At 39.5% G+C, this 13,389-nt stretch overlaps 1 protein-coding gene across 2 annotated transcripts in view; it reads right to left on the bottom strand.

Moving 5' to 3' along the window:
* tmem179ba (transmembrane protein 179Ba) overlaps window positions 1-13,389 on the bottom strand; it is a 124,042-nt gene that overhangs the window by 95,496 nt on the left and 15,157 nt on the right. For both annotated transcript variants that reach the window (XR_013962722.1, XM_080742088.1), the window contains exons 3-4: window positions 12,299-12,436; window positions 5,001-5,079 (exon numbers count right to left, since the gene is read on the bottom strand). Coding sequence is in view for 1 of the 2 variants with exons in the window: in XM_080742088.1 (XP_080598214.1) it covers window positions 5,001-5,079; window positions 12,299-12,436 (217 nt within the window). In the remaining variant the exon portion in view is untranslated. The remainder of the gene's footprint in view (window positions 1-5,000; window positions 5,080-12,298; window positions 12,437-13,389) is intronic.

Genomic DNA, 13,389 nt, shown 5'->3' with positions numbered 1-13,389 from the left:
CATTTTTACGAACTCCTTGGATCATGTGATTCAGAGTGGTATCTTTTATAACGACACCTCAGACCATTTTCCAATATTTCAGTTTACTTGTACAAAGGCACACAAGCAGCCATCTGGTGAATATAAATGTAGAGTCTTTAACAAAAGAAATACGGAACGCTTCAAAGCCTTGATTGGTGATGTTACTTGGGAAAATGTACTTAAGGAGCCTAATGTGGAAATAGCTTACAACATTTTCATGGAGACTCTCAAAACTGTATTTTGTGAGAGCTTCCCCCTGGTAAAACGTAAAAAAGAGATGGATAAAGAGTACAGTAAACCCTGGTTTACCAAAGGATTAAAGAAATCATCAATTAAAAAAAACAAGTTATATAAGAAATATTTATCTAATCCATCACAAATAAACTCTGTCAAATATAAAACATATAAAAATAAATTTACACATTTACTCCGTATAACTAAGAAAAATTACTTTACACAAAAATTCCAAGAATCTGCTAACAATATCCGTTCAACCTGGAATATCATCAACCAACTTCTTAATAGAAAGAAGGCTACCTCTACATTCCCTTCACATTTTGTGAGTGAAAGTAAGGTTTTGAAGGATCCGTATGATATCTCAAGTGGTTTCAATGATTTTTTTGTCAAGGTGGGTGCTTCACTGTCAAGCCAAATTAAGGACATTGAGCAAAGTCCACTTGATCACCTGTCTGGTTGTTTTCCTGCTGTTGAGCAGTTTACGCCACCTAGTGCCTCTGAGGTACTAGAAATTATAGTTGACCTTAAAGATTCTGCAGCAGGGCATGATGAAATCAGTGCTTCTTTGGCCAAAGAGATTAGCCCTTTTATTTTAACACCACTAACATACATCTGTGCTAAATCCATGGAGCATGGTATAGTTCCTTCCGGTATGAAAGTTGCTAAAATAATTCCTCTTTTTAAGTCTGGAGACCCTAGTTGCTTTACAAACTATCGCCCTATATCAATTTTGCCCTGTTTTTCAAAGGTCTTGGAAAAACTTGTCTATAAACGCATTTTTTTACATCTGGAAAATCAAAAAATACTTTGTGAACATCAGTACGGTTTCAGAAAGAAACATTCCTCATACATGGCATTATTACAGCTTGTTGATCAAATATATACAGCCAGGGATAATAATGAGTTTGCTTTGGGTATATTTCTGGATCTGTCCAAGGCATTTGATACAGTTAATTTTGATATACTTTTAAGAAAATTGAATCACTATGGTTTTCACAGGAACACTTTTAAATGGCTTCAGAGTTATGTTCTTGATCGTGAACAATATGTTTCAGTAAATGGTATAGTATCAGGTAGGGAAACAGTATTGTCTGGAGTCCCCCAGGGTTCGATTTTGGGTCCTTTATTATTTCTTATCTATATTAATGATTTACCTTCTGTATGCTCCAAGTTATTTCCTATAATTTTTGCTGATGACACTAATCTGATCATTACACACTCTGACTTCCATTCCCTGATTTCAGAGGCCAACAAAGGCATGGAGCACATTTCCAAATGGTTCCAAGCAAATAAGCTATCCCTAAATGTGAAAAAAACTAATTTTATTCTTTTTGCTGGCAACAAAAAGTATTGTAAAGATGATTGTAAAATTATTATAAATGATACTGAGATAACACAAGTTACCTCTGTCAAATTCTTAGGAGTTCTAGTTGACGATAAAATCAACTGGAAAGAACACATCAATCTTGTTAGTAATAAAGTGGCTAGATCACTCGGTGTCATCAGGAAGATTAGTAGTTTGATAAATCAAAAATGTCTACTTACTTTATATTATAGCTTGATTTATCCTCACTTAACATACTGCAATATTGTCTGGGCAAGTACATATGATTCATATCTCCATAATATTTATCTACTTCAGAAAAGATTTGTCAGAACCGCCACTCATTCAAAACGACTTGACCACTCTACTCCACTTTTTAATAAGTTAAAACTTTTCACTATCTTCCAGATCAACACCTATCAAATATGCAATTTTATTTATAAGATCAAATATACCCCCAACTCCATTCCAAAAGCTTTTAGTAATTACTTTCAAACAAATTCTCAAATTCACAATTATAACACCAGACAGGCAACAGACCTTCACCCCCCTTTTTACCACACTAGTCAAGGTCAATTTTCCCTAAAATACAGAGGTACTACCCTGTGGGACAAGTACTCCAAGGGTATACAACTCTCATCATTGAATTTATATAAGAATAAATTGAGGGTTGTACTGGTTAACCAATAATCTTGTTATGGATTTTTAGATATAGTTTTTTTTCTTTCTTTTTCTATCAGGTTTTAATTATTTTGTATGTATATGTATGTATCTTTATATGTATGTATTATATGTTGTATGCATATGTAAGTATGTGTATAACAAATAACATGTATTTTGCAATACATGTTATTTCATATGTTTGTAGTATAGGTAGAGGCCTCGTATAAGCCCTTTGGGCTTCTTGCCTCCTCCTAGCACTTTAATTGTTTGCTATTTCTGAGAAATATTTTTTGTATTTTAAAATGTGCTGAATAAAATCAAATCAAATCAAATCAAATCAAATATCGTACTTTTACTCCACTACAAATATTTGAAAACTTTAGTTACTAGTTACAGATATACATGATTATATTATAAAACATACATTAATCCACTTTAGCCCCATTTTATACCTAGGATATTTGAACATAGCCGATCTACAAGCTCACAACGATCTGCTATTTTCAAACATTTTGTACTTTTACTTTTGGTACTTTAAGTACATTTTGATGCCAATATCATCATACTTTTACTCAAGCACATTCTGAATTCATTGAACATTCACCAAAAAGAGCTGATCTACAAGCTCAAAACAAGACGTGTTGTGAGCTTGCAGATCTGCTATATTTGGTTGTTGGTGTATGGAAAAATAACTCAATGCAACTCAGGTTACAAAGCATAGAGGGTTAAAAAGGATTTTGTGTTAATTAGTTAATAATAATAATAATAACGTTTCACACAGATTTAATGTCTTTGCTAAATAGTTACTAGACCTATATCGTTTTTAAATCATTGAATCGTATCGTATCGCCATGAATGAACCAATATCGTCCATGTATCGTATTGTCAACCATGTATCGTGATGCGTATTGTATCAATATTAAAAGTATGGTTACACCCCTAGTATGTTACGGACATGTTGGCGACACCTGGACGGCTGGCCGTGCGGTCGACCTGTCCATACACGACTGGACAGCGTCATTTAGTCATATAGCAGAGGGCCTCGGGCTGGTGTCAGCGTGTTATTAATGGGGTTCAGAGAGAATGCAGGGGTTAAGAGCTAGTGGTGGACAGTAACTGAGTAAATGTACTTTACTGAGCTTTCTCAGTTGCAGCCCCCACCCTTTGGAACCCACTCCCACTCCCTTCCCTTCCTAACCCTTCTCTCCCTCTCAGCTATTTCATATTTGTCCTGTGTTCCTTTTAGCCTTTTAACGTTTTACTGTTTTCTGAATAAAGTTTTTCATTTGTATTTTTGTTCTGTAAAGCGACTTTGGGTACCTAGAAAAGCGCTATATAAATCCGATGTATTATTATTATTATTTGTATTAATATTATCTATTCGTCTGTCATTCAATGTTATATGAGATACTTAAACGGTTTCCTGTGGAAATAAGCGTAGTCTTTTCTAGGATCTCCTTTTAGTAGACCTTGTACCAGTGAACTGTACCATCATGAAACTGTACCTTTTCCTATGCAAACTTCTAATAAAGTCTTCAATCAATCAATCAATCATTATTATTATTATTATTATTATTATTATTACTTGATTACACACACCCAAGGTGAGTTTGTGAACATGACCAACGACAAAAAACTCCCATACCTACTGGGAGAAATACAACAATGTGCGAACACAGCAACAAGATGTGTGAACTGTTGTGATAAAAGCAATAAAAAGGCTAGAGAATGGAACACAACCACCCTAAGGACTACAAACCATGGATTGACATCTAGACCTACTACACATACAGTATGAAACATCTAGACCTACTACACATACAGTATGAAACATCTAGACCTACTACACATACAGTATGAAACATCTAGACCTACTGCACATACAGTATGAAACAGAGCTGATACATTTAAACATGTTTTAAATCTGAGGCTTTTTTATTTTCCTTCATTTGTATGCTATTGAAATTGTATTGAGAAAAAAGAAATGCTGATAATATTTATCCCAAAAAGCTTCATACCCTGCCTATATACATAACACAATGTGACATAGCTCTGTTTACACAATGCTGTACCTCCAACTGTATATATGTTCTGTTTACACAATGCTGTACCCCCTCTAATTGTATATGTTCTGTTTACACAATGCTGTACCCCCTCTAATTGTATATGTTCTGTTTACACAATGCTGTACCCCCTCTAATTGTTCTGTTTACACAATGCTGTACCCCCTCTAATTGTATATGTTCTGTTTACACAATGCTGTACCCCCTCTAATTGTTCTGTTTACACAATGCTGTACCCCCTCTAATTGTATATGTTCTGTTTACACAATGCTGTACCCCCTCTAATTGTATATATGTTCTGTTTACACAATGCTGTACCCCCTCTAATTGTATATGTTCTGTTTACACCAACTGTATATTATGTTCCCCATCTTCAACTGTTTTTATTATGTTTTGAAACTTGCTTTGGCAATGTAAACATAGGTTTTCTTAATGCCAATAAATCTCCATTGAATTGAATTGAATTGAGTACTGTACTTATATATATATTTGATTGTTTTTGAAAATGTTTTGAAATAATAATTTAAAAACAAACTGGAGGAAACACACAAAAACCAAAGGAACCATAAACATGTGTCCGCGACCCCCAAATGGCTCCCGACCCAGTGCTTGGGAAACAGCGTTATGAATGGTTTCAGTGAGCATGCAGGCGGGTTAAGACATGTGACTGACATGTGAGGAGGCTCACTGACCTCTGCCTTGTGGAGACTGTTGTAGAACTGGAGACCATTCAGTGGACTGACCCACGCTCTGCTCTGAGCATCCTCACATCTGGAGGGGAGGGGGGGGGGGGGGGGGAGGGGGAGGGAGAGGGAGGGAGAGAGGAAGAAGGAGATAAGTGAATGGGGGGAGAGGAGAGGGGAGAGAAACAGAGAGGCAGAGGGATTTCAGCCAGCGAGTTAAAACTAGAAAAATCAAACCTCGGTTCGAAGTGAAGCGGTGAACTGTTATTCTATGTGTTCTAGCGTTATGAACTCTGTGATCTGTACATTCTTTATATTCTGAATGAATGAATGAATGATTTTATCTGGAGGGCTGAATTGTCATGTGAAGCTTGACCAATCCACAAAGTATCCAATCATCAGACCGGGACGGACACTTCTGGATGTACGGGACAGATAAAACCTGTTCATTCTGGACTGAAATGACGATATATGGACAATTGGACATGGGACACACATTTTGTTTTTGAAAAAACCTATTCATTCTGGACTGATATTCTGGACGTGCGGGACAGATAACACCTGTTCATTCTGGACTGAAATGACCATATATGGACATGAGGTGACAGACATTTTGTTTTTGAAAAAAACTGTTTATTCTGGACTGAAATGACCATATATGGACATGGGACACACAAAGCCACTCATAGGAAGCGGCTTTCACCGCTTCAAAAATAATGACCCTCCAGGCTTTTGGCCTCTTCTGACCTGAAAGCCTTATTGCCATATCTCCCCCCCCCCCCCATACCACATGTAACAACCCCCACCCCCATGCCTCCATATTCAAAAAATTAAGCTAGCGTCCGTCCAAACAACATGTTATCTAAATAACATTCTGTACATTAAATCAGTGGTTCTCAACCTGTGGGTCAGGACCCCCAAATGGGTCTCCAAATGATTTTTTTTTCTATTAGTGAGGGAGGGGGGGGGGGGTTCAAGGACGACGTGAGAACCAACAAGCACGGTTATGTCTAGGTCAAGGGCTGAGGTCAGAGGTGGAGTCTGAAGAGATGAGTCTTCAGATAAGCACAACACCGTGTTAAAGGGTCATCCCCACCAGGCAAGATGAAGATGAAGATAAAGAACTAGAAGCAGTGCTCTTCAGAGCACAGGTCGCCACCAGGTCAGGTATGTTATTGTGGCCTCCTGGTGGCGCTATAATAGGCCAATATGAGAAGGGTGCCATGTCCTCGTCGGCCTTTCACGGCAATGTTCATATAATGAGTGGGGCAAAAGTCAACCTGCTGGTGGTGCTAGGCAGGCCAATGTGAAATGCATTTGTTCCTTGACCTAGTGGGGATGTGCATGCACAGTTTTACCAAAATCACAAGCTGATGATTTAAGTCATATTGTTCAAAATGGACCAATCCTGCAAACTTTGGAAGCCAATGTTTGCCAATCAGAATATGGAAAATGGGACAGATCCATGTCGATCACGTGACTGTAGAGATACTGTCTACCGATTTGCATAATTTTCGGATAGAATTTGTAAGAGTACAGGCCAAAAGTTAGTTTTGCTAAAAAGCGGCCTCCTGGTGGCGCTAGAACAGGCCCATGTGAAACATGTGGGGCAGAGGTTCTGAATTGGCATCCAGGGAGTGTGTGTGCACAGTTTGGCAGCGAACGGGCCAACGGCGCCGGAGATTAGCTGGTAACAGACGGACGGACGCACACACACGCACACGGATGGATGGACAGGGGCGAAAACAGTCTCCCCATGCCTTCAGCTGGTGGAGACAAGATAGATAAAAAGATAAAATATCGTTACTCCCATCCACTTCAACGGAGAAAGATATTTTATATCTTGTATTTATCTTGCCCGGTGGGAATGGCCATTTTCTGCATTTAGCACTTTGGTTCACAAAGTTTGAGAACCACTGATATCCACAACTTTCTAAACATCCCATGGTGCATTGCGCAGAAGGTATGTGGCAGCTTCCGACGCGACGTGAGCTTGTATGTCTGCTGTTAACCAGAAGTGTCTTACAGATAATGCTACAGTAAATTCTCGCGGAAAACAGGTGGATAGGCCGATTGTACAAAATTGTCTTCTAAATCCTAACAGATTTATGAAGAAAAAACAAACAAACAAACAAACAAAAACACCTTTGTTGACATATTAGTGGTTCTCAAACTTTGTCATGTCAAGGTCCCCCAAAAATAACAATACCTAGTTCATGTCAATGTCACAGACAGTAGCTTCAGTCATATTGTTACATTGTATTATAGTGTGAATGTCAGTCATATTGATACAATGTATTATAGTGTGAATGTCAGTCATATTGTTACATTGTATTATAGTGTGAATGTCAGTCATATTGTTACATTGTATTATAGTGAATGTCAGTCATATTGATACAATGTATTATAGTGTGAATGTCAGTCATATTGTTACATTGTATTATAGTGTGAATGTCAGTCATATTGATACATTGTATTATAGTGTGAATGTCAGTCATATTGATACAATGTATTATAGTGTGAATGTCAGTCATATTGATACATTGTATTATAGTGTGAATGTCAGTCATATTGTTACATTGTATTATAGTGAATGTCAGTCATATTGTTACATTGTATTATAGTGTGAATGTCAGTCATATTGTTACATTGTATTATAGTGTGAATGTCAGTCATATTGTTACATTGTATTATAGTGAATGTCAGTCATATTGATACAATGTATTATAGTGTGAATGTCAGTCATATTGTTACATTGTATTATAGTGTGAATGTCAGTCATATTGATACATTGTATTATAGTGTGAATGTCAGTCATATTGATACAATGTATTATAGTGTGAATGTCAGTCATATTGATACAATGTATTATAGTGTGAATGTCAGTCATATTGTTACATTGTATTATAGTGAATGTCAGTCATATTGTTACATTGTATTATAGTGTGAATGTCAGTCATATTGTTACATTGTATTATAGTGTGAATGTCAGTCATATTGATACAATGTATTATAGTGTGAATGTCAGTCATATTGATACAATGTATTATAGTGTGAATGTCAGTCATATGGTTACATTGTATTATAGTGAATGTCAGTCATATTGTTACATTGTATTATAGTGTGAATGTCAGTCATATTGTTACATTGTATTATAGTGTGAATGTCAGTCATATTGTTACATTGTATTATAGTGTGAATGTCAGTCATATTGTTACATTGTATTATAGTGATTGTCAGTCATATTGTTACATTGTATTATAGTGTGAATGTCAGTCATATTGTTACATTGTATTATAGTGAATGTCAGTCATATTGTTACATTGTATTATAGTGTGAATGTCAGTCATATTGATACAATGTATTATAGTGTGAATGTCAGTCATATTGTTACATTGTATTATAGTGTAAATGTCAGTCAAATTGTTACATTGTATTATAGTGAATGTCAGTCATATTGTTACATTGTATTATAGTGAATGTCAGTCATATTGTTACCTTGTATTATAGTGAATGTCAGTCATATTGTTACATTGTATTATAGTGTGATAGTGTGAATGTCAGTCATATTGTTACATTGTATTATAGTGAATGTCAGTCATATTGTTACATTGTATTATAGTGTGAATGTCACAGACAGTAGCTTCAGTCATATTGTACATTGTATTAGTGTGAATGTCACAGACAGTTGTTTCTACATCCAGGAGTCACTTTCATTCCCACTGCTGTGTTTGTGTCATTGTGTGTTTGTGTCATTGTGTGTTTGTGTCATTGTGTCATTGTGTGTTTGTGTCATTGTGCGTTTGTGTCATTGTGCCATTGTGTGTTTGTGTCATTGTGTGTTTGTGTCATTGTGTCATTGTGTGTTTGTGTCATTGTGTGTTTGTGTCATTGTGTCATTGTGTGTTTGTGTCATTGTGCGTTTGTGTCATTGTGCCATTGTGTGTTTGTGTCATTGTGTGTTTGTGTCATTGTGTCATTGTGTGTTTGTGTCATTGTGTGTTTGTGTCATTGTGTCATTGTGTGTTTGTGTCATTGTGCGTTTGTGTCATTGTGCGCTGGCCAAGTGCTCTCTGTTGCTTAGCAACAGCAGCCATGCAGGGATACTGCCCTGTACCTCTCTCTCTCTGTCTCTGTCTCTGTCTCTGTCTCTGTCTCTCTCTCTCTCTCTCTCTCTCTCTCTCTCTCTCTCTCTCTCTCTCTCTCTCTCTCTCTCTCTCTCTCTCTCTCTCTCTCTCTCTCTCTCTCTCTCTCTCTCTCTCTCTCTCTCTCTCTCTCTCTCTCTCTCTCTCTCTCTCTCTCTCTCTCTCTCCCTCCCTTTTAACCAAATGAACCCCGACGTCCCTGCGCTGGGCAAACACTCAAAAATAGCCTGGACAGAAGAGCTGCAGTACAGTGCGAGCAGAGCCACGAGTCATATGATATCACAACGTGTTGTTGAGAGGGGCGTCAATTGGGTATGGCAGGGGTATGCAGCTGCCATACCCTGGGTCCAGGGGGGGAAATAAAAGTTACTTTTACATATAAATCCATGAATGTCTCTTCGTCTGTCTGTGCTGGTTATTATGTCGTTAAATTACAGTAAAATAACTACAAATGCAAAATGTAACAAAATGGTCACTTTAACAAGGTATTATGATTATATTCTCCACACTTGTATAGAGCAGTGAAGTCATGACGTTCATGGAAGTCATTTCTCTATGGAGAATAACATTAAAATCCTTAAAATGGTCTCATATAAGCATTGTGGTCCAAAAATAAATAAAGAAAACTGCCTCTGCGATATTGTCGGGGAGGAGGCTCTGTATGGTTTATGATAGTCACTCACTCATATTTGATAAAGCCTGTGTCTAGCGAAAATCAGAGCAACCATAACCCACAGCGATTATTTTTAGGCAAACCCGCGATAGAATCACATTTACATTGCATCTAAAGACTCTACCTTTTGCACAAAAATTGCGCATTTTTACCCGAATGTTCTTAGCTGCTTCTCCTGAAGCTATGGTATTTGCACGATGTACACTTTGTAGAAAAGTAATGTGTAAGTTTACTGAGCATATCTTTCCCGGAAGTTCTCCTACGCAATTTTCGTCACGAAAGTATCAGGTTACAGTTTGCTTCAAGCCTCAAGCAGCGACGCAGCGAGACTGCCCCCCCCCCCTTCCTCCGAAAGAGAGGGAGAGGGAGAGGGAGGGAGGGAGACAGTGAGCTGGAATATAGGCAAACGGGACCAATAGTAGTTTGTCAATAGACAGTGTCCACTCTTGCTGTAGCCTCGCGTAACCCATGAGTCCCTGCATGGGCTATAGTGCGCACACATGACAGATTTGGTGAGAGGCTGATAGCCTATTCATTCACTTCACCTATATACCCAGACAGTACAGCGACATAACGCCGATACCTACTCAACCTCTGTAACAAAGGAGGTTTGCTCATTGGGATGATGCATTTGCGACGTCGCTTGCCACACGGCACGGATATTTTACTTTTTCAACATGTTACACCCATAGAGTTATAATAAGTAGGTTACACCACGGACAACCGCCTTTCGCTTGCGTCGCGTGTGTGTGTGAGTGAGTGAGTGAATGAGTGAGTGTGCGTTAATGCCTCGGAGATAGAGAGAGCACAGATACAGACAGCGTCTATAAAACTGCGTGAGTATGATGTTTTAAGCATTGTTTCCCAAGTACTGTGTCAGTGGGTCTCGACCCACCGGTGGGTCGCGGAATGGGACTGTGTGTGTGTGCCAATGTTGTGTATTGTAACTGCGTCTTCTATTGCAAACAGTGCTAAACTCTTCAATCAATCAATCAGTCTAGATACAACAACCTCGCAAATTTGCCTACAGCCCCCCCCCACCCCCACACCACTCAAAAGTCCTCAATTCAACATATAGGCTACGTCAGTAAAAGTACAAAAGTATTGACTGTCAGCCCAGACTACACTGGACACCTAACACAATTGTTCCTGTTTCCTGAGTTATTGGTGTCCGACCAAGTGTGCCTTTTTGTTCATGATAGATATTGACAATAAGGTATTGAAAACATTTTAATCTGAATTAAAACCTAAACCCTTATGTTGATCAAATATAGAGCAGTCCTGCCTGAGCGCCCACAGGGCGCGAAGCCTTTCTAGTGTAACTAATTCGGCGACAGTAGCAGTAACATGCCAAGTTCAGCTGCACTTGAACAACCGTTCCAGGCTGCCATATCCAGCCCAAGAAACTGTAGAAATCTGGGGGGGGAAAAATGGACAAACCCCGATTTTTTTCGCGCACGCCCGTGAGGACTCCCATCTTTGCCATACCCTAGGCTTTTGCTGAACTGACGCCACTGGTCGCTGAGCTTGTAGATCGCCTCTCGATTGTGTCCAATCGGGGGAGAGAACTCACAGAGGATAAAGGACAATAAACATGTGGAATTTGAAGTGATTAGGGTTAGGCCTGCCACGATCATTACATAACAGTCCACGTATGTCAAACCCAAGGCTCGGGGGCCAAATCAGGCCAGGGGATGAATTATCTTTGGCCCAGCGGGGTGTATTGCACGTATCACCATATTACTACAAGTCCCACAATGCACTGCGGGTGCACTGACGTGTATCGAGGGCCCGCGAGCGCAAGGAAGCTCACTTGTGAGCTTGTAGATCGGCTAATTTTGGCTTAAAGGGGAAGACCACCCATTTTCAATATTGACACAATGTGTGATGTCATCAAGTTGTACTTTACAATACAAACCCCAAAATCATTCCTCCAGGTCTAGGCAACACAGAAGGGGGGGAACTTTTTTTCTATTTCCACACAACTCCTCTAAGGTATATTAATGACACAGTTCAATATTGAAAATGGGTGCTCTTCCCCTTTAAGTTCTCCAAATATGGACATTAGGGTTCAAGCGGTTCATATAAAAAAAAGGAGGGGAAAAAAAAGTAGTAACAGATGCTGCTCTAGTCTCGCGTTGCCAGACTGCTGACTCCGTGATTTGGAAATGCTCCTGTCATCCCGTCGGGGTAACGTTAGAAGAACGATGGGTATCGGGTTAAGGCGGAAGTGAAGCCTCCTCCCCACTTCTGTTTTTAACATCGGCCACATTTATCCTAATATAAATAAAAAATCATCTGAGCCTATTTAGCTTGCTGCTTATCAGTAATGACATTTTAAAATACGTTTTCGTGAACAAAATGCCAGCTTCCATTACTCGCCGTTCAGGAGCTGTAGTTCCAGATTCTACGGTGTGAGTGACAGACAGACAGACAGACAGACAGACAGACAGACAGACAGACAGACAGACAGACAGACAGGTAGCTACCTGGTGATGTTGGGGACGGTGTGAGTGACAGACTCACACAGAGAGTCTCGTCCTATCTTCAGCATGCATCCTGTGATGAGCAGGAAGAACAGGAACACTCCACACACCGCCAGGGTCAGGGTCATCAACACGGGCTCCCTGCGGGGTCAGAGGTCAAAAGGTCAACGTCATCCCCACAGGCTCCCTCAGTGGAGATGATTACCACAGGGTCAAAGGTCATACACAGAGGTCAGAGGTGAGAGCGTAACCGGTTCACCCCCTGGGGTCACGGAGGTCATTCCTCTATGAAGCAGTGCACCGAGCAGCATCCGCACACGTTAGCGTTTTAACTGCACGGTTTGACCACCAGGCGAAGGCTGCTTCAGCGTTCCACATACCGTGGTTCTGGAGGCTTGCCTGCAATGCCCCAAGGACACACAAGGTTCTGGAGGCTTGCCTGCAATGCCCCAAGGACACACAAGGTTCTGGAGGCTTGCCTGCAATGCCCCAAGGACACACAAGGCAGAGAGAGCCTCCTGCTGGCTCTGGCAGAGGGGAGAGGACCATAGCTGGAAGCATGGAGGAGATGGGGCAGTGATTTGACCAATCACTGCTGACCCTCCAACTGGAGAGTGTTGTGGCCGAGGATGGAAACACTCCGAGAAGGTCGGGGACCACCTGATGACCTCTCATCCAGGCCAAGTGGATTATAATCAAGGCTGGGCGATATTAGGAAAACCTTCGATATTCGATAACATTGTTGAATACCTCAATATCGATATTACTCAGGATATTAGTGAAAACAATTGCATTATATACATTTTAATGTTTTTCTGCTTTAGGTCCACTGAATAAAGATATTAAATGGCTTATTTCCATTTTCGAACAATGGTTTTATTGAAATAACCACACCTGGTTACAGATGGACTGCTTTTTTGCATGTGCATGCATAGTGCGTGTTTTTTCGTTTGTTTTTTGTTTAACGTTTATTTAAGATTACAAAACACCATATAAAAAGGATACATAAAAAAACAGATAATATATACAAGGAGATGGGAAATATACATACTGTACAAAGGAGAAAGCAGGATAAAAGGAAGAAAAAAAAACAC

The sequence above is a fragment of the Nannobrachium achirus genome (assembly GCF_963921795.1).
Source record: "Nannobrachium achirus genome assembly, chromosome: 14".
Classification (NCBI taxonomy): domain Eukaryota; kingdom Metazoa; phylum Chordata; class Actinopteri; order Myctophiformes; family Myctophidae; genus Nannobrachium; species Nannobrachium achirus.
The sequence above is the reverse complement of the archived record's forward strand: the minus strand, read 5'-3'. Positions and strand labels throughout refer to the sequence as shown.